Source organism: Cucumis melo, chromosome 4 (genome assembly GCF_025177605.1).
Source record: "Cucumis melo cultivar AY chromosome 4, USDA_Cmelo_AY_1.0, whole genome shotgun sequence".
Lineage (NCBI taxonomy): Eukaryota > Viridiplantae > Streptophyta > Magnoliopsida > Cucurbitales > Cucurbitaceae > Cucumis > Cucumis melo.
The window spans coordinates 32,597,787-32,622,091 of record NC_066860.1 but is presented as its reverse complement, the minus strand read 5'-3'; the positions used below and the strand labels follow the sequence as shown (position 1 = coordinate 32,622,091).

The following is a 24,305-nucleotide window of genomic DNA, read 5'->3' as shown; positions in this document are numbered from 1 at the left end:
ACTCTAAATTTAATCCCTTTTTATCATCATGATTAGTTCATTCATTCATACACACATAGTAAAAAATATGTTTGAAACTATGAATTTGTACAAACTATAGGAACCAATTTGTAATATATAGACATAAAGAAGCTGCTGTGACAGATTTGAAAATGTAATAAAGGGTGGTAATTTACAAAAACAAATTAATTTTTTTTATAAAGAGAGAGAGAGAGAGAGAGAGAAAATTTGGGGCACATGGAAGGATATGTTTAGTGAAATACGACGTGTCAGAGCAATAATTAATTGCTTTACTGAAGAATCAGGTGGGGTTAAATGCCCACTCTTTCAACCAACGAATACAAGTCCTCTCACCTTCCTTCTTACAACTCAACTAAATGCTCTACTAAATCTTTGAATTATTAATTTTTGTATCTACTAAAGATTTAACCTTGAGTTTGAGTTTTTTTTAAAAAATAATGTATTGATCTGTGAATTTTAGAGAAGAAATGCGAGATAAGTTGGATCTTATATGATTTAATTTCGGGACCTTATTAAAAACATAATGAAGTTCAAAAACTCATTTGAAAAATAAAAGTGGGCTTGTTTTCTTACAATTATTTGCAGTAATTCTCATTTTCTAAGAAAATATTTGAATTAATTGCCAATTCTTTTTTTTTTTTTTTTTTTTTAAAAAAAAGCTCGATTAAAACACCCCTAAAAATTGTAGAAGGAAGAAAATAACCTCACCTCCAATCGAAGTCATGAAAATACCTCAAGATTAGTTCTTGAAGTGCATAGTGTATTTCCTTATAGATTAACCATGACTTGGAAGAGAGTTTTATTTACACGCTCTCTACTATACATAGAGAAGTTTCCAGCTCTGGAATATAAAACCAATAAATATAATGCTAAAAGATTAAATAAAAAGAGCGAAAACATCTACTACTCATCCTCTGTTCTCCTCTTTTACTTTATGCATATGACATGAAGTTCAAGTTGCATCGAATAGAAAGGTTATTACCTTGTTAGCTGTGTATCCAATTTACCTACCAGAATTGTCTCCCACACCCAAGAAGATTCGGAATCGGTTGCGTGTCACTAGAATTGTCGAACCATCTTTATTGCATATAAACCTCTACTCCAATGAAGTTTCAGTTTCCGTTTCCATTTCAGGCTCGGTATCGGTTTCGGTTTCACCCTTTGCAAGCTCAGAATCATCTGGTGCAAGAGCATAGACCACGGCCGTCCTGGAAGGAGCGTATATGAGGAAAGAGCGAGGCCTGTTATCATAGTTACCCTCCTGCAGCAGCAAAAAACATTTTAATCCAAATCCTTTAAATGGATTCAATCTACTTAAAAACAGATGTTAAGAGACTATCTCACAAATGTGAAGTATTCGGCAGAATGATCAAGCCGATTGTACCCCCCGAACAATGGATCGTCTGAGTCCAAGACAATCTAAAACAATGCCAACAATTGCCTCCTTATTTTATAGAATTTGAACAGATTAAGAGGAATACATTTCTGGAAGATCATGGAGCCCATGTATTTGTTTAAGACTACAAAATTGACAATACAGTAGCACAATACCTTGTATTTTCCAGGCTTTAGGCACCCAACTCGGTAGTCATAATAGCTGTTACTCCAATGGAAGTTGAAAACAAAAACCAAATCCCCCCTCTCGTACACAATGATTTTATCTCTGTCGTCTTTTCGGGAAACATATTGGTGTCCAGCTGTCATAAACTGCAAGCACACCTTAATGCTTGTTATGCATATTCTAAAATTTCAAAGCCAAGTAAGTACGGTTGGTTATAACAGAATTCCAGGCACATGAAAGCAAGAGGAAGGAACACAACCCAATTTAAGTAGATAAGAAAAGGATATTCCAACCCAACAAGTTTTCAAGTGTTCCCAACTCTGGTGACATTTACATAAAGCTAGAGAAAATATCAATTTATACATCTTAAAACTTTGTAGCAATAATTGTATCAATTTAAACTCCAAACTTTCATAAATTTATCGGTTTACACTTCCTTTAGATTTTGTTCAAACTCTTAAAAGTATCATAAACTAATTGGTTTACACCTTTTATTAAGATTACCCTTGAGACGTCAATTTTTACATGCATTTAGACTTAATTCAAATGTTGGATTAAGAAAATGGACAATTAGAATCGATACATTGATGATTTTCAAAGGAAAGTCTAAATGAGAGTCCAAACTGATCAACTTAGGAAAGTAGTTTAATTAAGAAAAATTATAAGCCTCACACCACATTTACCCAATAGAGCATAATGGAGGACAAAATTAAACTCTTTCCGATAGAAATATTAGTTTAAGATTTAAATTGATACTAACGCCTAAAAGTTGATATTTTCCCTAAAATTAGAACACTAAAATACACAATTTAACAACTAAAGATGCATGCCAATGTATGTGTTGGAGTCCAATCCCCTATACAGAGGACATCGGATAAAGTTTTAACAGTAAAATATGCAGAAAGACATTTCGTTGTCAATTCATAAAGAGTACAAAACTTGGAAAAGAGCACAATCTCATGAATGTAGAAATTAAAAACTTTTAGCACCGCACACTAAGACTAGTGGCAGAAAGCACAAAAATAGAAAAGGACAGCAAAGGCATAGAATCCAGGTTGAGACAGCAGAGACAACTTTTATGAGAAAATTTGAAATGTGCCTAGGGAAGGGCACACACAAAGTTGTAAACTGAGTGACCATTTAAGCACGAATGAAATTACGAGTTAAAATGTATCTAAAAAATAAAAAAAAGCCTTTTAACAAGATGACAGGTCATGAAGTCATTGGATGGGATTTAAATTTTAAAATCCAGGAACTTAGAAATCTCAGATATTGTAAAACATAGGCTTCATAAAACTGAAAAACTTACACCAAAAGATTCTTCAAGATGCTGCATTGCTCGATCAAATTCTTGCATACCACGATATCTTAAATAATCTGCATCTCCCTGCATATATGCAATTTATTGTCAGTATAACCATGTCTGAAAAGTATACACTCAATGGTCCATTTTTCTAACACATTAGGTAACCATGATTAGGATGCATTTCACCAAAGTTTTATCAGCTGTGCATAGAACGCTTTGCCTTGAAACAAAATATCTTTAAAATGAAAGGAAAAGAAAAATAATAAATTTAAAGAATATTATAAAAAATTGTAATTTCTTATCCAACTAATATTGACTTCCACTTGTTGGGCCTTCATCAAAATTTAAGCATGCAAGTGAAGGAGTGTTGTATGATATATAGGCTTAAGCTTAAGCTTTTTGTTCCATTAGTGATTTAACAAAAATTATACTCAACAAACATGAGGTTCCATTCAAAAACATTTGGTAATAAGAGAGCAACTTGTGTATCTTATAAAAGATTATGAGGTCCCCAAAAATTTCCATGTGGGATCCTCAATCGAACCTAAGGTTGTCATAATCACTCTACAATAAAATATCAACTTAAAATACAAAAGAAAATATGAGGTGGCAATCACTCACCAAATCAAATCTACGCCGACATTTATCGTAACTGAAGTTGTTTCCAGGAATTACTGCACCGCCAGGAAGATGCTGGTCGCCCCTTGGAAAATCAATCCATTCTGAAAGGATGGTATTTGACAATGATTTTTCAGAGGAAATAATAGAGCAACAAATTGATAAACATGATACTACCAGATAGTGAATGACTTATATGAAACATAGAAAGACCAAGGATGGAGTATCGTACCAGGATGTCCAAATTCATTCCCCATGAAATTCAGATATCCTTCTCCTCCCAATCCCATGGTAACAAGCCTTATCATTTTATGCAATGCTATTCCACGATCAATTGCAGGAGTTGATGGTCTGTCCAAAGCCATGGAATCATACATGTCCTGAAAGACAAGAATATAAGAGACTTAGCAGCAGAAATAGAATGAACCAAAATCTTCTTTAAGACTTCATTAATATTAATATGGAAAGGTTCCAACTTCTGAACAAAAAGATTCTTCTTATTGAAAGGATTTCTATCATTTAACCTCCAAATAAACACGATTTAAACCCTAGGAAAATGTGAAAAGAAAATAATGAAAATAAATTAACGACTTGAACATGCAATAGAAAACCAATAGTACTAGACTAACAGGTCTAAATTTCAAGTAAGCATGTCATCAATATTAGACATTTTCACAACATAGGAGTTCAGGACAATAATTATGAACCTTGTCCATCAACCAGAATGCAACTGTTTTATCACCAACAAGAGCTTGGTCATGACTTTCAGCATATGCAACGCACTTCTCTAACCACCTTCTGTTAACAAGCGTGTGAACAATATCACCCATTTCCCAATCTTCATCGCTTTTCCTACATCATACATAAAACTGGTTAAAGCAGACCTGTCTACGTACATTTAGGAAAAGTTTTTAAATGAAAATATTTCACATGGAGGAATTTGGCTGCCACATTTCCAGATTTGTTCAATCCTTCAAAAAAAGAAAAGAAATCTAAAACGAAGACTTATTCTATTAGTGTGGCATCATTTGTCTTGAAAATTGCCATTCCAATATCATATGGGTTATATCATGAGCTCACTCTCAGCCAAGTTATAAAATAGAGATGTATGACACGTGTTTTCTTCTCGTCTTTTATTTCTTTTGAGTGGTGGTGAAAATAATAAGTGGCAAATTTGTAAGGATTGCCTTTTCGTTTTCATCGTGATTAAAGAGAAGAGCATTTTAACATGTGTTTTTAGCAAATAAAAATGAAATATGAGAAATAGAACAACATACTTGAGAAGCTCGATCCATTTATCAGCAATGGCCATGTGCAGACGGTAATCAAATCCAATTCCACCGTCTTGGACAGGAATGCAAAAGGTAGGCATTCCACTGACCTGCAAAATTAAAGTTTTTCCCCCATTAAAACAAGGCTGTGGATACATGCAAGGTCACTTAATGATGAATTCAAGGAACATACGTCTTCACCAATTGTGACAGCCTCAGGATAAAGCCCATGAATCATATCATTCACCAGCATCAAATACACAACAGCATCTACATCTGTAGCAAATCCGAAGTACTCACTGTAGTTTCCAGTAAACCCTACCTGAAGCACCCACAAAGAAAGAAAAAGAACATTCTTGTCATAAGCCAAAGCATGAGCGCAATATTACAAATCTTTCATAGACTGCAACAATTTGGCATATAAAAAATAAAAGCCTAGAGAGCTGCAGATATGTAGGCAGGTATCGTTAATCCCTTTTTTTTTGGACAGGAGAATGTCACTCGTAAGCTTTTATATCTAGCTTTCCCAAGGAAAGAAAGCCTTGCATCTCGCCCCATCTCATGAGATAAATTCCCCAACCCTCATCAAATAAAGTACCTCCAAGCCATGATGAGTGTACATCATTGAGGTCACACCATCAAATCTGAACCCGTCAAACTTGTATTCTTCCAGCCACCATCTTGCATTTGATAGTAGATACCTTAGTACCTAAATCAACGATACAGATGGATGAAACCTTAGGTTATATAGAGACATGAGATAAATATAAAGGAGGCCAAAAGCCAAGTCCTCCACACATCCAGTGATACCCACTTAATCATTTATGATTCCCCCCCGAGAGAGAGAGAGAGAGAGAGAGAGAGAGAAATATCTTACTTCCCAGCTTCCATAATTAAAAAGTCGAGAATCCCACATCCAATGATAACCTCGTGACCCAGAATGGAAATAATGGCCATCAGTGCCATCAAACATGTTTAGTCCATCCAACACATTCTTTGACGCGTGACTGCATGTTACCACATATATATCAATAAGAAACTATGGTTTTTGAAAAATACAATTGATGAGTAAAGAGAAAAAGGACTTGGAAGAATATTCAACATCAAGGACGTAAAACAAAGGGTGAGATAATGGATTTAAATATCTAGCCAAAGATCTCAATCTCATAAACTATGGTCAGACTAAACAGTGTCTTGAAAATTTAACAATTTTTACATATATATTAGTAAGAAACCACACTTTCATAAATCAAAATTTCAAAAACGCCTAGTGACCAAAGCCCAAACAGAGACTAAACCTTGCCATGCCTAAGCCTCTTTACCCAATCTCTCGCTTAGCAAAACCTTATATTATTCCTTTCCAACCAAGTATTCCACAAACCATTGGTTGTTTTATTTTATGATGTTTTTTTGTGACTCCAGGATCTTTTGCTGCACATTCTACTCTCTCAAGAAATGAACAGTCATCTGGCCTATTAAAAGAAAAGTCCCATAGTACTACAGATCCTGCCCGCATAAATCGGTGGAAGTTATAGTTGATGGAAGTTAATTTTCCCCAATTCATTTGCATGTCATTGTCAACATTTTAGAAGAAAAGTACCCTCAATGACATACTGCCTCCATGCATGCCCAAGTGATATAAAAAGAATTACTTAATAGTTAAGCCTATTACATTAAGTAACAAATACAAAGGAATTTAGTACCAAAGAAAAAAGAGAGAAAAATACTCTCACAATGTAATATACTGAAAATAAAACAGATTTTCCAGTTCTTTGCACGATCTTGGATCTTTAAGTTCATTTACCTATGAACAATATCCATGAGAACAAGCAATCCGAGCTCATGAGCTCTATCTATCAATGATTTAAGTTCTTCAGGGGTTCCACAACGACTACTAGGAGCAAAAAAGTTGGTGACATGGTACCTACAGTAAAATATGCAGGTAAGCAAATTGAACCCAGGGGGGATACAATACAAAGTGATGGCAATTGTTCTGAAAATGCTGCATATCATTTATTAAAAAAATTATACTAAAAATGAACTCCAGCTTAATTTAGAAACATTAGCATATAATGAACATGAACTAACCCAAAGCTAGCATAGTAAGAGTGCTCTTGTATAGCCATGATCTGGACAGCATTGTATCCAAGCTTCTTAATGCGAGGAAGAACATCATCGCGAAAATTTGCATATGTATTTATAATAGGCTCCTACAATCCAAATCGAATATATTAAGACATGAATGCAGCATGTTGTAAAGTGGCAAGACATAAGGTTGATGGTAGAATGTAAATGAATATTTCAACATCCATCTTTTAATTATCCTAGAAAAATGAGGGCTGCAGAAAGGATGGCTGGGAATTAAAAGTCCAATACAGCAAGCATTTACTTTTGCTTGAAAATGTGAGCTTTCAACACAGCAGGGTGGATTACAATGAAACTAACCTACTACAAGTTTAAGATCCAGTCTGCACATCAAAGCAGGAAAGACGACTATTCCAGCCAGATAAGGAAAGCCAAAACTAAAGGAGATCAAGATCTTTCATTCATAGTCGTGGGTCTCTTTATATCACAGGCATAATTTTGTGAAGGAATTAATTTTGGCATGGACAAGAACACAAGAAGAAAGAGATAATAAGCATTTAAACAGAACACAGAAAGTATCGATCACAGGGAACAGAAGATGCATACCGTACTACTCATACCAACATGGCTCTCATAAATTCTAAGTGATTTTGGCTTTTTTGGCTGAGGATGTTGAAACACGTACTTTTCCTACAATGACAGAAAGTACAGTTTAGTAACACAAAGCAGTTTGATGTAGAAAGCCATACAATAATAACTATCTAATAAGCAAGCAACTATCACTAAATAACAATGTACTCGTTACGGAATTTCTGACCCATGATTTCATTAAACAAGTGACAAATTTAAGATATGAATTTTCTTTCTGCTTGTTAGACGCTATAGCTAAACTATAAATCTATTGTTAGCCATTCATTTTGGGACACTCCCATGGATTTACAGCTATAATCTAATTTCAGTTGTATATTTTCCCCAATATTTATCAATATCGGCACAAAATGCAGTTCCAAAAGGTTTCCTGTAGTTGCTTGAACATTATAAGACACATGGTAAATTTATGAACCATACCTCTTCTGGTGGATCATAGTATATGCCATTGTATGGTATTTCACCTGGAGCCTGCACCGAAAACTTGATCCAAGCGGGAATTGAATCTTTGATGCCAGAAGGAGTATCCATTCGAATCTACAAGTAAAAAATGTCAAGTCATGAAGCAATAATGTTGTTAATCAAGTTGCACAGAAAGATAATTCATTTGTGCACTTCTACATCAAAAAAGGCTAATTTGATTGGTAAGTGAGAAATCTCCAATGAGTAAAATGGATTCTCCACCAAGTTATTTCCTACTTAATTATTTACGTAACTTCGTAGATAAGTAGATAAAAGGTATTAATTTGGCATACTATTTGACTTAATGGTTAAGGTCCAAAACCATACTCCAAATTAAGAAAACTTTCCCCCTGCGTCCATCCATATTTCCTTTTAGGAGGTCAAATCCCATAAAAAAATCCATTTCTAAACTGAATCACAAAGACAGTTTCTTATATCAGGTGAATATGTAATTCTTCTTTTTCCTAATCTGGACAGTCGACAGCTGTTGCTTATTGCATCACACCTTCTCTCATAAGTTTTACTGGGGCATCCCATTTAAAAAGGAAAATAAGCTTTTGTGGATCCAAAGGGCTTTTATATGGCTTACTAGCAAGAAAGGAGTCAAAAAACATTTGAAGAGAAGGAGCTTCCCTTTGATAGGCATTAAACTGCCAATTCACCTAAAAGTTTAGGCCGGTAGTTGAAGGCAAATTTAATTATATATCACCAACACGACCTCACTTGTGGGATTGATATATTTGAAAGGCCCAACAAGTGGAAATCAATTTTACCTCACTTGTAGGCTGAAATATTTTGAAAGACCCAACAAGTGGAAATTAATTTTAATTGGGGAGGAAACGACAATGCGCTCTGATACCATATTAAACTACCAATTCACCCAAAAGCTTAAGCTAGTAGTTGAAGGCAAATTTAATTATATATCACCAACAATAGGTTTTTTGATGCCAGTCTTTTGGTTGAAATGCTCCCCTCTTTTCCATCACTATACCTTTCTTCTCTCTTGTTTAATTGAAGAGTCCTTTTTAAATCCTTTGGAGTGGAGTCTCCCCCTTTCTTTTGCAATTTCATACCATCGAAGAAAATGACTTTTATTAAAAAAATTACAATTAATTAAATAAACTTCTAGAAGCTAAAAACCACCTATTGTTCTCCTTGCATAATTTATATGCCACTGTGAGAATACATACCTTCACGCGAGATCCATGGGGAATGGCTGGAGAACCATCTGCATTATTAGGCAAAAAAATTTCCCAGACACCAAATTCATTCTGCACATACAAAAAACATTACTGTAAATAGCATTCTAAATCCAAGGAGGCTAAAATGCGCAATATGTATAAGGTGAGGGAGAAAGAGCACACATGGCGAGCCGCTAGTATTTGCAACAAATATTGCATACCCGGCTCATAATATCTGCATTAGGATTCCAATTGTTGAAGTCTCCAATCAATGCAGCTGACTGAAAGAGCAAGACAAAAAAAAATAATAAATAAAAAATTCTTGAAGTTCGTCAAAAACATATATGTGCAGGAACTGAATTGAAAAGGGCCAGAAGATCGCTCCAAACAACCATCTAAACATACTGTCTTCAAATTAAACAAACGCTGTTTGGGACCTTTGGGTGTAACTGGGAAACTGTCTTCTGCTTTCAAAATAAGTAAAAACACATTTTGACAACTGTTTGTTAAACTTGATTTTTCATGGTTTATTTTCATCAATGACTTGTCTTTCTGAAGTAACTGGAGTTATTTTCCTTCCATAGTAATGTGATTGTGGATAGGTTTTCTAAGTGCACAGTTGTATAAGGAGCTTCCCAGAACTTCTGAGAGAGGCAAAAATGAAATGAAGGTATCTATCTTTCATTGTTTCTCATAACAAAAAATAAAAATTGAAACAATAATCATAATTATAAAAAAAAGGGTAAGGAAAAGTGAAAACTAACCTTGGCTCCTGGTGCCCATTCCCTGTACGTGATACCTGTGGCACTGAAAAAACCAATTGAGAGCAAATTAAGGAACCATACAAGAAATTTATCGTGTATGGTTCTTTATATAACAATGTGGAAAAAGAAGGTGATGGACCTGCTATTATTAACATATAAAACAGAAAGAGAGGGGGAATTAGTGGGTAAGAAGTGCAAGTGAGCGGCTTTTTTTGTAGCTAACTAGTAGGTGGGAAGGGGTGGGAGCCTAGTGGCTATTAGGATAGCCAGTGCAAGGAAGAGATACTCTTTCAGGTGACTAACAAATGGGAGATGACACTCCTGCTTGTTTTTTTATTTGTTGTTCATAAGCCATTTTTCCTATTTGTCCATACTTGCCTACTTGGTCTCCTTATTTCCCGAGATTGCTGAAATATCTATAGGCCTCTTGCAATACTATATTTTCAGCATACAAATATATTCTCCATACACCAGCAGTAAAAGAAAAGACAAAAAATTATTGTTCTAAAAAATCAAGAGTTTATTACATGTAACAATTGTCCCAAGCATAAGGAGTTCTCAGTTCAGACTACGTATTCACACTTCAAGTGCTTGTAAGAGCGAGACATAGACAGCACATAGAAACCAAGAAAATTACCTGCGTGAGAAACCAAACTTTTCATAGCCACGAGAGAACGCCTCTAAACCACCTTCATTCTGGTCAATAGCCTCCCTCATCCTTCTGTACTGTCCATATCTAAAAATATATATAGAAATGGTTAGACTTTATCCAGTATGCTATGAGAACACACCCTAGTATATACCTTACAATTGCTGACCTATGCAAAGAATGGGCAGTTACGGGGCAAAATAGAAATGGGAACGTGCACGTAAGGAGGGGATAAATTTATGGATCTGCCACTAGTTGCTTTTGAAATAGTCATTTATATCTTTCCATTACTTTTAGATGTTCTTTCCTTTTATAATTAGGTTTAATAGAAGTGTTTCCAAGCAAGGATGGCAAAGAAACTTACCGGTAATCAAGATGTCCTCTATGACTCGACAAATATGGATCTATATCATAAATTCTCTGTCCGCTGCCAGGTGGAGGAATGGACCTCACAGTGGTTTCAGCCTTCTTATTTTCTGAAGGGATTGATATCTCCTCCAGTGGTGCTTGGTCACCATCAATATTATCTACTGGCAATGATTGAGGATCTTGATCTGTTTCTTCCTTTGTCTTCTCATGAGCTTCTATTGTTTGACTATCTATGTCAGGAAGCACCTGACACAAAGTTACAAAAACAATGAGGATAATGTATAGAGAAAAGAATAGACGCCGTGTGTGACAACGGAAGTAAACATGAGTATAAAAACAAGAGTAGAGACAACCAAGTCAAAACGACTTACAGGTGGACATGTACGAAAGTGATTTTTCAAAACCAATCCTTAACAAGTTTTCAATTTTGATTGTATGAGAATTGAGAACCATGTTTTTTTTCTTCTAAATGGAAACAAGTCTCTTCATTAATTATGGAATTGAGACTATGCTCAATGTACAAGAGGATTATACACAGAGCAAAAAGCAAAAAAGCCCAAGACTAATGCTCCATGCATGAGAACCATGTTTAAAAATGTACAATCAGCCATTAAAATGATTTTGAATGACCATTTGGAGAGATTTTGAACATGGAAAAGTGATTTTAACCCTTATAAAACCACTCCCATACATGCCCAAAAGCTATCCTATGTCCTTAGAGTTGAAAATACAAGACCAACTGACTGTTTTCAGCATTTTGCTTTCCTTCCTTTACAAGAAGGGCCAAAAGGGCAATGACAGCTAGATGGCTGACTTGTAGCATTGGTTCTAAAATAGGGTATGGGAAATGAGATTCTAAGTACAGCAGTGTGCCCTTAGGTCAAGGAGTAGAGAAGTAGGAGCCGTGAACTTCCCTCCATGTTAGCCCAAGGAGTTGGTGGGTTTCACTACTAAAATACATCAATCTTGTCCTTATCAACTCCTTTACACTATGGGCCTTAGGAGTTCACAACTCTCAACTTCATAACTCCTTGCTCCTCAGTCCTCACTATTAAACTTTTTACCCCAAACACCCCCTTAAAGATTTAAAACAGCTCACATATAGCTAGAATTCCAATAAGTTACCAGAAAATTTAATTGCTTGGGTTCCTTCTGAATTAAAATTCATGTGAATGGCATGTGCAAAAAACTTCAAAGGTCTAAGAAAACAGCATTCTAACTGGAAGCAATCAAGAAGGAAAGTGTTAGGCATCCGATTGATTTCACCTGCAAAACATACGAGAAAATACACAACACAGAGAGATGGCAACCAAACACTTAGATATTGATAGTTCTTCAACATACAGTGGGTTATTTCAGCCGATCAACTCAATAAGAGAAAACACAGGGTGATATCAGTCACAACCTAACTGCTATTTGAGAGAGCTGGACCTCTCCTCACTACATAACCCTAAATATATTCCACACCAACAAAATGGCAATCAAAACCCCAACAATACTTTCCACGCTCTAGAAAACTAGACTGCACATCCTCCCACAACACTTGCGGACAATCCACGTTCTCTGGCTCACAAGCCAACCGTTTCTCCACGAATTGCTTTTCCTACCTTCCTCCTATATATGTGCACAATTGGAGGTCTCCCAAAACGTATTTATAAAAAGCTTTGGAAGAAGAGCTCAATAATCAGACCACAGACTCCAACATCCAAAGCTCATAATGAAAGGTCCTTCCATTCCTCTCAGAACCACACACACTTACAATACCTTTAACTACATAAATATTTGGAGCGTGAAAATAAATTAGATCTATTTCTTAAGGTATCCAAATTAATAGTACCAGGTGATTCCATATTGAGTTACGGCTGGTGAGACCACAAATGAGAGAACACAAGGTTCTGATGACTGATTGAGGGAGAGGTTCAATGTTTTTTTTTTCTTTTGGAACAGAAACACAGAGGTTGGTCAATGTTGAAGAATTGAGACAGCACTTTAAGAGAGGCGGATAGCAGTCAGCAAGAATTACAATGATGAGAACCAATTTTATTGATAAAAGAAATATCCAAAGAGTACACATAAACAACAAATAGAGATGCAAGATGAAGCAAAGGGGCAACCTGACAAATGCAATAGGTCCAACAGAAACCAAGGGGGAGGGGTCAACAAAAGGAGAGATAAACAGGAAGAAGTGAGATGGATTGGATTGAAGGTGCAAAAGCCCTCGGATCAAAAGGTAAAATCCAAACAGAAAAACAATCCAAGGAACGTCAAACCGAGGCACCTCAAAAGTAAAAGGAAAAAACCAAATGGTAAGCACCCTCTGGCAATCCACAAAACCAACGAACCAAAATTGATAGAAACAGGATAGAATAGCGAAAAAAGTGGAAGGCAACGCATAACTATTAAAGGATCGTGCCAATAAATGATGATGACACCTCTCCAAGCAAAGAACATACATGTTTTGAAGTCGGTAGCCATTAAGATATCTCTCTTGCACTTTGTCGTGAGAGTTAAGCCTTCCTGAGCAATACTCCAACCAAATACATTAATTATAGCTTAATGCTGGCACTTTCAAACTGCATATAATTGGTTTGCTACCAATGAAATACGCCTATGTCCAGAGGCACTCAATTGTTTTTTTAGGATGGACAACCATTCGAAGAAGGTTTATCTTCAATCTCATAATTGACTTTATACGATTAGACTACGTCCACCAAAACAAAATAAACAAATAAATAAATAAACTTCCTACTCCCCCACCCCACCCCACCCCACCCCCCCGCGCGCTCATATCTCCAATACACCAGTCAAGCTTCTTTCCTACCATCGCATTTCCATGCAAAATTCCCGTCAATCAACAATGCACCTATAACTGATTATAAAGCTCTGGTTTCTTAACAGCAATGTGGCCTCCAATACAGCAAATAGTTATCGGTTTAAATTACACTCAAAGCTGAAACAATCTCAATAAAACAATAACATAAATATCACTAACCTGAGGATCCTCGGAAACTGCGCCATAATTTTCAGACTGCCCAGCCAAAGTCGAAGATCCATCGCTCCCACTCCCAGGAACTAAAACCTTATCAGAAGCAGCAGTTGCAGTCGACGAGACGGAATCAGAATCATAAGTAGACTTGGCCACAAAAATCTTCCCTGAAAACAAAGAATCGCTTCAACTCCATGCACAGAAAAAGAACAAATCTCAGAAAACAGATTAATCAATTTCAGAAGTAGGAATTGAAGTTCATTAAACCAAACATAGTTAACATAGCTCACAATACACCCCGTGGTGATAAATGGTAACCAATCAGGAAAATCTAAACACATAAGGTACACATACAACCGACGCCAGTGATCCAATTCCAACCTTACAACTGACGTTTCAACGGATTTTGGCAGCAAAAGTAAGGAAATAAGAAAAGAAAATAGAGCCCCGGGAGTGTGCATCTTAGAAAAGTGTGTAAAAGTAATATAAAGAATGAAAAGGCGAAAAAGTGAGATGAGCTGAGTACTAGGAGAAGAGTCTTTCTTCATGAAGAGAGATAGCGGCATCCTTCTGTGGCCATTGAAGGTGGAGTCGGAGCACTTGCAGAGCGGCGGAACAGCAGGGAAGCGAATCCCTGAGATCGTATAAACCATATTTTTTTTTTCTTTTCCGAGGGGAGAGGAAAAGTGATGGAGAGGAAGTGGATGGTAGTTTTGAGAGTTTAAGGAAGAAAAATCAGAAGGAAAAGAAAAAGCGTAGCAGTATTCAGTCGCTCATAAAAATCGAAAGGAAAGGGAAATGAACGGCGCGAGAGAGAAGGAAGATGGAGGAGGTTGGATGACACGTGGGCACTCACGTTAAGTGGGTCCCGCATCAAATATATATATATATATATATATATATATATATATATATGTCTTTATTTCTTTTTCTTTTCTTTTTTCTTTTTTACTTTTGATGATTTTGCGCCGTTTCAAGTCCCAAGTTTTGTGTTGTTCCGTGAAAGAAAAAAAATAACAACAAAACCAAACGTAATGAAAAAAAATATATTAAATCACAAAACTGGAAGAAAAAAAGTATAAATAAATAAATAAATAAAAGGTTTAAATCATCTCAACTTTATAGTGTTTTTATTTATACTTTTAAGAGTGTGGTCTTAAATTTTTAAAAATACTATATTTTAGTTACGGTATTAAAAAAAATTAGTCCTAAATTTTTTAAAATAAGTTTTAATTTTTAGTTAAAACTATATGGTAAATTGATATTTCGTTAAAAAATTCAAAAAGTCGTTTGCTTTTAAATTTTGATCTCCCTTATTTTGGTATATTGACATTATACTTCATTTACTCAATTCATATGCATGCAAGTTATCTACATATAATTTTTTTTAGTGCCACAAGTTTTGGATATTTTGTGATTAGTTTTAAATTTTAGTTTATTTAACTATATTTCTATGTTGACATAAAATATTTGATAATAAATTTATCGATATTTTTTTTATATTATTTATCGGTTTAATTAATATGATGAATCTATACTATAACTATCCAAATGTAGAAGGTGCTAACGAATTCTAATGACATAAACCAAAATAGGTTTTTTTCTTCAAAAATTCAAACCAAAATAGACACTTTTTATCGTTCGTTTAACTAGTGGAAATATGGTCTCTATCGTAGAAGTTGGTGTTTTGATTTTAGAAATTATTGCTAATTAAATTATGTTCAATTGCATTAAGATCCATCATATTCCCACCTTACAAAACCATGCCTCATCTACTTGCAAAATGGGATTCCATTCATGGATCTTTTTCTTGGTTTAATTTTTTTTCCATCTAGGTTGAAATTAATTAGTCACTTCCAAGGATTATATACGTTTCTATTTCTTGTAGCACCTTGATGTGTTTGAATGCAATTTATCAAAAAGACAAAATAAATAAATAAAAAAAATGAGTGAAGTGTGTAAATTGTTTTATATGTATGTATTTGGCACTTTATTTGTATTTCTCGTTCTTCAAACAATAGTACGATAAGATGGTGATGTTTTGAGTAATTTTCGATTTCATATTTGATATTTTAAATTTCATAATTACGTTGAAATTGAAAAATCTGTAATAAATGTCCATTTTAATATTTGAAATTAACCACATATAAATCACACTATATGATAACTTAGCAGATATGTTAATTAAATCGAAGTAAATTATTTAGTTGGTTACTGTAATGTTATTGTTTCCAAATATGTTGTATTGAAACTACAATTTGATATAATATAATGTTTTCATAATTCAACATTAAGAATAGAGACAATAGACCGTTACATATGGTTTCTTCTTTTCCTATATTTTATATTACAAATTTATGATGTTAAATAGAGAAAAAGAAATTGTTATCTCGTGAATTTTGGAGAACCGACTAATGAGATCCCGGCACGTGGGGATACGCCGTCGTTTTACGAAGATTAGAAATGGAAGGCTCTAAATCTTAATCTATGACCCTACCCCTTCCCATTTGCCTCACTCTCTTACCTTTTCTATTTTTTTTAAAAGAATTTTCCACGAATTGCAAAAATCTTTTACTGTACTCTTTAATTTCTTAAAATTAAAATTCAACTCTTAAAAAAATAAAGATTAAATTATATATAAAGTATTATTTATTTTTCCTTTTTTTAATAACTTGGGATGTGAACTGTGTGTGCAATTTGGCCCCATTATCTTTCATCGATAGTTGTAAATAAATATTTGATTGAATCAAAACAAATTCGTCAATCAAAGTATAATTCGTTGCAAATAAAAGACTATAATGCTTGATTGCGTATGGAATAACCATCACATATATTATATAATGTTTAGAATCCCATCAAATCCTAATCAATTAAAAAGCTATGCAAAAATAATTTTAATTTTAGTTTAGTTTCTTACTGTCTTATCTTCGTAACCAACTAATAAATAATAAAAAAGAGTAAAAAAAAAATATAAATTTTAGTGACAAGAGATTAAGTAAAAGTATCAAAGCAGAGTTGGAATACGAAATATGTAAGTGATACCCTCTTGAAGTAAGTATGAATAAAACTTAGCAAAGAAACTTTTTATGGAAATGAATGATAGAAGTAGAGAACAAAAAAAAAAAAAAAAAAAAAAAGTTTAATGTCCTTTCAAATATCTATGAGAGAGAAGAAGGAAAGAAAAAGAAAAGTCATTTCAAAGAAAACAAGTCATGGGAAAAGGTGATGGGATCACGTGACTATGTGTGTGTCATTTGCGGAAGGGTAAATTTATGGGGATGCATAAATACCATTAAATAATCTTTATTTTATAAATATGGAAAATTTTGTAAGTTTACAGAAAAAAAAAAAAACAGCATATTGTAAATCAAGCTCTTCGATTTAAATTATTTAAAACGAGTATGATTCAAAATTATATTGACTAAAATTGAAAAAAAGAATGGGAAAGTTGGGGTAATTTTTCTGAATTAATATTAAAATTTTGAACTCACAAATGCATTATTAAATTTAATGCAACGAAGTTGGGAATTTTCTTTTTATTATTATTGTAGAAAATAAATAAGAGGTGGAAAGAAAGGTTATAGTGTTTAGATCTTATTTGAATGACAATGAAAGAATATGCTGTGACCATAATAAATCCAAATGGCACTTTCCATTTTCAGGATGAAATTTGGAGGGCCATTCACTTTAATTTTTCTCATCAAACAGGAAAATGGTATAAAGAAAAAGCATATTCTTTAGTACAAAATATCTTAGGTGCCAGAAGTAAGTTCACTAGACTTCTCTTTCAAACATCGACTTCAAATAAGTTTAAGAACTCTTTAAGTTAGAGCAAGGGGTAGAAACTCCACTTTCGAATACCAACTTCAAATATTTAATCATGTGTTTAGAGAAAAAAAAATCTTATTGAAACAATAATGTCGAGAATTTTAATTTTAAGTAGTTAAACTAACTAAATTTTCATGGTCGAGATATGGTTCACCCTCGTTTTAGGTCCTCAAGGGATCTGACAATGAAAGCGATGGATAGAGACGAGAGGGAAAAATTGTATTTATTTTAGTTTAAATAGTTGAAAAACGTGACTTTTAATAAATAAAATTCTTTTGTTTACTACGATAACAGTTATATTAAAAATTAATAGCTCGAACTAGCATCTAATATGTTTCAGCAATCATAAAAGGTTTGTAGTTTGGCACCTACTATTTAACCCAAAAAAATCATTACTATATTTGGATTAATTGAAAAAGAAAACCTACATCTTTTTTAGGTAAATGTCCATCAGATTAGCATGTATTTTGAAATATACACAGTATATTATTATGTCCACATGTATATATAAATGTTCCCATTAGTAACTTAATTAAATAGACCTAATTACAAGAATGCTCTAAATTCAACATTTCTTTTTTCATGAATAGCCTGTTGTTACATAAATTAGGCCCGAAAGTTTAAGGTATTGGAACCCATTCCCTACATATGCTTCTCCACTACCGCGAGAGGCTTTGCACATTCCAAGAGATGTAGGCAAAAAATGGTGTGAATGGGCTAGCTCTGGCGAAAAGGAGTGTTGTATGTATGATAAAGGTGGTGTGGTAATTGACCTCAATGCTAATGGTACATAAGTTTCATCTAGATTACGTCTTCTTGCACAACCAAACCTTGCAAAAGCAGGACAAAGAAGACAAGTCGATCACCATGGCTAAAATAGAATGAAACTAAGTCGATGCGAATTGGGCCTTCAATCAATAGTTAAAACTATATGATCTCATTTGTCTGTAATTTAATCGCATTCTCATAAATAATAATTAAAATGGCAGTCCGAAAACTTGCTATTCTAATTACCACTTAATCCAAAAGCTCAAAACCAAATACTTGCTATTCTTATCAAAAAGCTCAAATGGACAGTTTGTAGTAAATTTATCTTATACAATATCTTTAATGTATAATCTACGACTAAATATATGTATAAAATGTGTGACCAAGCGGATTTTGCCGTATGATCAAAGTAGCGATAGCAAGAAATGGAATCCAAAAATGATTACTAGGAATAGCATGTGGTGAACTTATTATACAAAGTAAAACGTCATGAAGTGATTATACAAGACAGAAAGAGACATGATACAACTCAATTCTAATTTCTGTAAGCTTTGATCGGGCATTGGTTCTCACCTTGATTGTACTTGCACTTTAACTTCTAAGCCAGCCTGCCTTCTTTCTGACTATCATCGGCAAAAAAAAGAATGATTACTGTTTCATGTTATCAGTATCACGCACAATTTTCATGGAGGGAAGCACAACAGCAGCTACAGGCCTATCTTTCAGTCCGCCACCTTCATCAATGATGAGTCTTAAGCCATCTATATGAAGTTTTCCATGGTGTCCACTTACAACCATTGTTGGCTTCTCAGATAGTTCCTGCAAGATACAATCCAGATGGCTTGATTTCAGTAAGTTCTTACAGTGCAAGGACGAAAACCATATTCAATTCAACTAATCGAGGAATACAATTTCATTCTAGGGACTGTTTGGGAGGGTGAAACGTAATTAGGAGTACTGGAAAATGGAAGGGCTTTGAAATGTAACGGGGAATGGTGAAGGTAGAACGGGAATGAGATCGTGAAGTGTCAAAACGGAAAGAGGGTTGGGTTGAAAACTGTGGAAAGGAAATGGGTTTCGTACTATAAACTGGGTTCAAAACGATCAATCCAAATATGGACTTGGAATAAAACTCAATACAAACTTGTCCCATTCCATTTTCCCAAACATGCCCTAAAAGAACAACACAACTCATTATGTGTACACTATAAGTCCTCACTTTTGGAATATCCCAGACATTTTTCCTCCCGCTTAAGCATTCTATCTTGGGCACTTTGGTGTCTTTGGCTTTCAAAGAATTCAGCTGCTCTTGAACATCTTTCCCTCTCTCTAAACCAGCATGGACAGCAATCAATTTATAGTGTTCGATGCCGTCCACTGTCTCCAAACAGACACCATCCTGGAATCAATTACAAAGATTATCCAATCCATATTAGAGACGAATTATATAATTCCTGGCCATTCATTTAGCTATATATTTTGAATATGCTGTTTTCTTGAGAGAGGGAGACTCGCCTCTTCATGTACCCAAGCCATATTGGAAAGGAACTTCTTGTGCTCATCAGGCACTGCCTTGACCAAATCTGAGAAACAATGGTTTTATCTAATTAGATACTCAACTCATGAAAGAAGAACAAACTAAAAAAGGTAGCGTCTAGCATGTTAGATTGTTAATTATACAGCATTTCATATTCAAGCAATTATAGAACTCCTAATCAAATACAATGTCCGTTTAGTTATAAATTATTACCAGAAACCTGCAAGAATCTCAATAATGAAATACAGACGTCTATCCTGATGTCTTTGTTAAGCATAGTTCAATTAGTAAGTTGGTACATGCAGAAGACGGTTCTAATTTTTATGAAACTCTTCCTTGCTTCGCTACTGACGCCCTCAGACCTTTTCATTCAAGTTCATATAAGACAATGGTCCTTCGGTGCAATTCCATAAGTGCTGCACTTGAACTAATTCAGACAGAACAGCAAAAATAATTACCAAAGATATCAACAGACCCCAGAAGAAGACTTGGAAAACATAATTTTCTTAGCCTCCACTTGGTCCTCTCTCAACTATTATTATTATCTTTATAGCATCTCCTCAATCATGGCTAGATTCGAAACCTCTTTGTAACCCCTTGGCTTGGAATTCCCCTTCAGTACATCTTAGATTAGTGAATAGGCCTATTTCCTCCAAAGGGAAAAGGTTGCCATATGACTTATACGAGATAGTTGAAGTTTGTCAGGGTAGAGGGGAAGGAAATCTTGGGCAGCTCTGTATACTAAAGGAAGTGGCAGTGAAATGGGATGGAAAAATTTTGTGGGGTTGAACTTGGTTAAGGGGAACGCATCAAGGAATTAAATTAGATTGTATTATAGGTTATAATAATCTTAGTGTACATTTTTTTTACAATTTAAATTTTCTTCCTATTTCCTATTAGTTCCTACCAAATTGATATCATGGTTCCATTCTCCAGCATAGACCAACACTTCAAAATCCTACTGACGACACGTGGGGATAAAAAGAAATCAAAATTGAATTGTTTGTTTTCTTTATCCACTCCCTTGTTGAGTTTGTACCTTTTTATTTTTTCCATAATTCACTTTTCACTATTCAAGGCAAAGTCTCATTTTCTTGTAAAAGAGGAGACGAGCGAATTATCATTAACTAGCGAAAACTGGTACAAAAATGTAGAAGACGGGTGTTAATCACAATCTTCAGCACTTCCCTCACTTGTAGGTTTGAAAAATGTCAAATAAGTAGAAACCAATATTAATTGGGGAAGAAAGGCTTGAACAAAGGGCGCTAATGTTATGTTCAATCACTTATCTTCAACAAAAAGATACAGATAAATGCTGTTATCATGTCCAACTACGCAGTTTCTTGCCCCAACAAACTTTCTTTTTCTAGTGTAACAAAGTGGGGTTGAGGTAAAATGAGCTTGTCGATCATTAATGTGTTCGTTTTTGTCATGTTAGTATTTCAGACTAATCTAATTAAGTGGTTCCATTGAAACATACATTTAACAACTTTAAAGGACCAAAGCTAATAGTCACTATCCAAAATTTCCTTCACTAAGATTGAGAAGGAAAGTATGACTCATACGTGAAGTGTAACTGGAAATTAAAAATAGTAATGAATTCAAACAAAAGGAAAAGAAGCAAGGGTACCAGCAGAACCATGAGGAACACCATAGGACTCAAATGTTGGTCCAGCGTCATAAATGGAACCCTGATAATCAGTCCCTTTAGCCAAATTGGTTTTGACCGTAATCTTCCCAGCCCATCTCCTCCCTTGCACATGCATATTCTCATACCCCTCACCTCTGAACCACCCTTCTCGCTCTTCGCTCTCCTCGAACTGCGTCCACGTATCCGAAAACGGCGACCCATCGGCGGGAGGAGGCAAAATTCCAAGGAAAGCGGCGAAAGCGAAATCGTGATTACCGGCGAGGAAGACGTGCTTCTGGTTTGGGTATCTGGAAGGTAAATTGACCAAGAAATCAATCACTTCTCGGGTATTTGATCCCCTGTCGCAGTAATCGCCCAAGAAGATTATGAGGGCGGAATTGAAATCCGATGGGTGGATTGAGGACTCGAGGTTGGACCATAAGTTTTGAAGCTTGGTGATGTATCCATGGACGTCGCCGATGCAGCAGACTACTCTAGTTTTAGCTGGAATTAAATCGGAATGCGACATTGGATTGACGACGAGACGACGTGGTGAATTTGCGTACAGCTGAGGCAGCTCCGATGATATTTGATTTTCGTGGATCCTTTTTCTTAAAAAATTAATTTTAAGATTTCCTTTTCGGTTAAAAAATGAATTTCGAAAAGACTATAAATTTCAACACATTTATGGTCATGTTAGTTATGGTTTGGCAAATAGTTATGATTGTGATCAAATTATTACGGATCTACCGGTAAAATTTTATTACTATTATATTAAATTTTATTATCAATCGACAAACATGGTTGTGTGGTTTTAACTTAATTTACATATAAGTGTGATATCATCCAAATGTTATAAGGTGTGCTATTATTCAAATGTTATAAGGTTAAGACACTTATCTAATGAAATTATTCGAAACGTAAGTGAAGATTTGGTCCAATTCTTCTTACCTCTAATTTGTACCTAAAGAAAAAAAACATTTGTAGTAAAAGTTTGCTCACTCCACATCTGAATTGGTCCAAAAAAGATGAAGGTTAATATTTACGAAATGATTATAAATGTCTTTTTAACGGTTGAATTAAAGCAAGCCTTTTACTTTTTATTAAAGGAATTTAATGAACTTTATATTTATATGTAAATTAATTCAATTGTCGATATAAATGGGCTACCCCAAATCGGATTTCTTTTTAAGAGTGAGCTGAGTTTATTATTATTATTGTTATTATTTTCATTTTACTAAACATGATTGATGATTTGATTAAAAAAAATAATTGAAAAACGATTTTGTGAAAAGTTGAATCAACCAAAGGCAATTATAAATTCAAAGTGAATCACAACCAAAAGTATGCATATTGCTGAGATTGATCAAATGAATTGTTTTCAGTATTCAACCATTTCTTTCAAAAGGGTGAAAAGTGGGCTTTTAACTAATTAATTACCATAATTTAAGATTTTAAATCCTCCATTTCAATTTATTACCTATTGCTCTTAGCACAAATCAATTTTATAGTACAAAAGAACAGCTATGAGAGTCTATGACTAACAAACATATATAAACACTGCCTATTTCTTCTGAAAGTTAAGGAACTTGATCCCAGAAACAAACACAAAGAAGAAGATCAAAACCCAGAAGCCATGTGCTGCAACAACGACCGGAATGAAGTCGTGATGGTACCCGAACCGTTCCTCAAGCAACATCTTTAATCCTACATTTCCAAATCCAGGTATCTCAATGTCAACATCTCTATCACCAACTAGAGAAGCCACAAGGCCATACATGGTCCAAGCCACAGGAGATGCCCAGTAACACCATCTCCACCAGATGGGAATTAGCTGCAAAAAAAAACAACGGTTGGTTTAAGTTGGTATACGTTGAACTACGAGTGGTAGATATTAAATTCAGATGTCACATACCGGTCGAGGGATGAAAAAGCCAGTAAACAAGTTCCAGAAGGCAAAGAAGAAAAATACAAAAATGAATGCAATATGGTGGTTTGGAGTCAGTGCTACAGCCATCATTCCATACAACGTGAAGTATATGAAGCACATTAGAAAGAAGTAGTAGAACAGAAGAAACTTTGCCACTTTCCACTCAAATCCAATCATGCTATAAAGGGGGAGACAGTAAATTAAAGCCTGAACTGAAATATAAATTGTCTCAATTGCCACCTGCAGGAAAAATAAGATTAATCTTTAGTTTTCTGGTTCTATGTATGTATAGCTAACAAATACATCCAGTTGATTCAACTAGTTAAGATATTATACACAACGTCTGTCCTAGAAGATAGATGTAGCTTTCCACACTATTGAACCCAAAAAATAAAAAATAATAAACATGATATCAAAATAGCAACTTATTATTTTTCCTACCCACTCCATATAATAGAAGATCATGTGTTAAGTCAAGGCAAGGTACCTGAGCAAATGCATAAGGCAAGGTAGAATACATCCCTGCAGCTCTTTCTCTATAGAAAACCACTCTTTCAGTATCAAGCACAGGGAGCACAATCGCAGAATTGAAAATTCCAAGGAAAAGGGCAGTTGCATATATAGCTCCCATAATATTCAACACATCATGTTCCTTGGCACTGTTAAACATTGAAGAAAAACACAATATAAA

The 24,305-nt window shown here is 34.6% G+C and overlaps 3 protein-coding genes across 5 annotated transcripts in view; all 3 read right to left on the bottom strand.

The window, feature by feature from the left end:
- Positions 1 to 741: 741 nt before the first annotated feature.
- LOC103486585 (1,4-alpha-glucan-branching enzyme 2-2, chloroplastic/amyloplastic) lies at positions 742 to 14,712 on the bottom strand. Its single transcript, XM_008444588.3, has 22 exons — positions 14,448 to 14,712; positions 13,928 to 14,088; positions 10,931 to 11,181; positions 10,555 to 10,653; positions 9,918 to 9,960; positions 9,375 to 9,434; positions 9,163 to 9,243; positions 7,931 to 8,047; positions 7,469 to 7,552; positions 6,866 to 6,987; positions 6,582 to 6,701; positions 5,655 to 5,784; positions 5,376 to 5,486; positions 4,971 to 5,099; positions 4,784 to 4,887; positions 4,214 to 4,358; positions 3,739 to 3,886; positions 3,510 to 3,610; positions 2,892 to 2,969; positions 1,573 to 1,728; positions 1,366 to 1,440; positions 742 to 1,282 (listed from the first exon to the last, which is right to left on the bottom strand). Exons 1-22 carry the CDS (start codon positions 14,572 to 14,574, stop codon positions 1,118 to 1,120), a joined length of 2,607 nt encoding a protein of 868 aa, XP_008442810.2. The 5' UTR covers positions 14,575 to 14,712; the 3' UTR covers positions 742 to 1,117.
- Positions 14,713 to 18,212: 3,500 nt separating this feature from the next.
- LOC103486586 (tyrosine-protein phosphatase RLPH2-like) lies at positions 18,213 to 22,419 on the bottom strand. Of its 2 annotated transcripts, XR_007820429.1 has the most exons (5): positions 21,685 to 22,419; positions 20,033 to 20,100; positions 19,737 to 19,916; positions 19,091 to 19,336; positions 18,213 to 18,579 (listed from the first exon to the last, which is right to left on the bottom strand). XR_007820429.1 is itself a non-coding variant. In XM_008444589.3 (4 exons), exons 1-4 carry the CDS (start codon positions 22,211 to 22,213, stop codon positions 19,166 to 19,168), a joined length of 948 nt encoding a protein of 315 aa, XP_008442811.1. In that variant the 5' UTR covers positions 22,214 to 22,419; the 3' UTR covers positions 18,944 to 19,165. The 2 variants fall into 2 exon arrangements, 1 of the variants encoding a protein (XP_008442811.1); XM_008444589.3 differs by lacking the exon at positions 18,213 to 18,579 and having other exon boundaries at positions 18,944 to 19,336.
- Positions 22,420 to 23,131: 712 nt separating this feature from the next.
- The window catches only part of LOC103486589 (ABC transporter G family member 34-like), a 37,697-nt gene continuing 36,523 nt past the window's right edge, over positions 23,132 to 24,305 (bottom strand). The window contains exons 18-20 of one of the 2 annotated variants that reach the window (XM_008444593.3): positions 24,102 to 24,273; positions 23,600 to 23,854; positions 23,132 to 23,518 (exon numbers count right to left, since the gene is read on the bottom strand). In XM_008444593.3, coding sequence (XP_008442815.2) covers positions 23,249 to 23,518; positions 23,600 to 23,854; positions 24,102 to 24,273 — 697 coding nt within the window. In that variant the 3' untranslated portion in view covers positions 23,132 to 23,248. The remainder of the gene's footprint in view (positions 23,519 to 23,599; positions 23,855 to 24,101; positions 24,274 to 24,305) is intronic. The other variant, XM_051084133.1, reaches the window with a different exon arrangement.

What these genes read in the sequence shown, in the direction of transcription:
- LOC103486585 (XM_008444588.3), bottom strand. Translation starts at nt 14,574, where the DNA reads ATGGTTTATACGATCTCAGGGATTCGCTTCCCTGCTGTTCCGCCGCTC. An exon ending in ATGCAGATATTATGAGCCGG is followed by an intron (nt 9,244 to 9,374) that starts GTATGCAATATT and finishes TTGTATGTGCAG; the next exon opens with AATGAATTTGGTGTCTGGGA. An exon ending in GAATGAATTTGGACATCCTG is followed by an intron (nt 3,611 to 3,738) that starts GTACGATACTCC and finishes CCATCCTTTCAG; the next exon opens with AATGGATTGATTTTCCAAGG.
- LOC103486586 (XM_008444589.3), bottom strand. Translation starts at nt 22,213, where the DNA reads ATGTCGCATTCCGATTTAATTCCAGCTAAAACTAGAGTAGTCTGCTGC. An exon ending in TGTTCCTCATGGTTCTGCTG is followed by an intron (nt 20,101 to 21,684) that starts GTACCCTTGCTT and finishes ATTGTTTCTCAG; the next exon opens with ATTTGGTCAAGGCAGTGCCT. An exon ending in ATGTCTGGGATATTCCAAAA is followed by an intron (nt 19,337 to 19,736) that starts GTGAGGACTTAT and finishes TGTATCTTGCAG; the next exon opens with GAACTATCTGAGAAGCCAAC.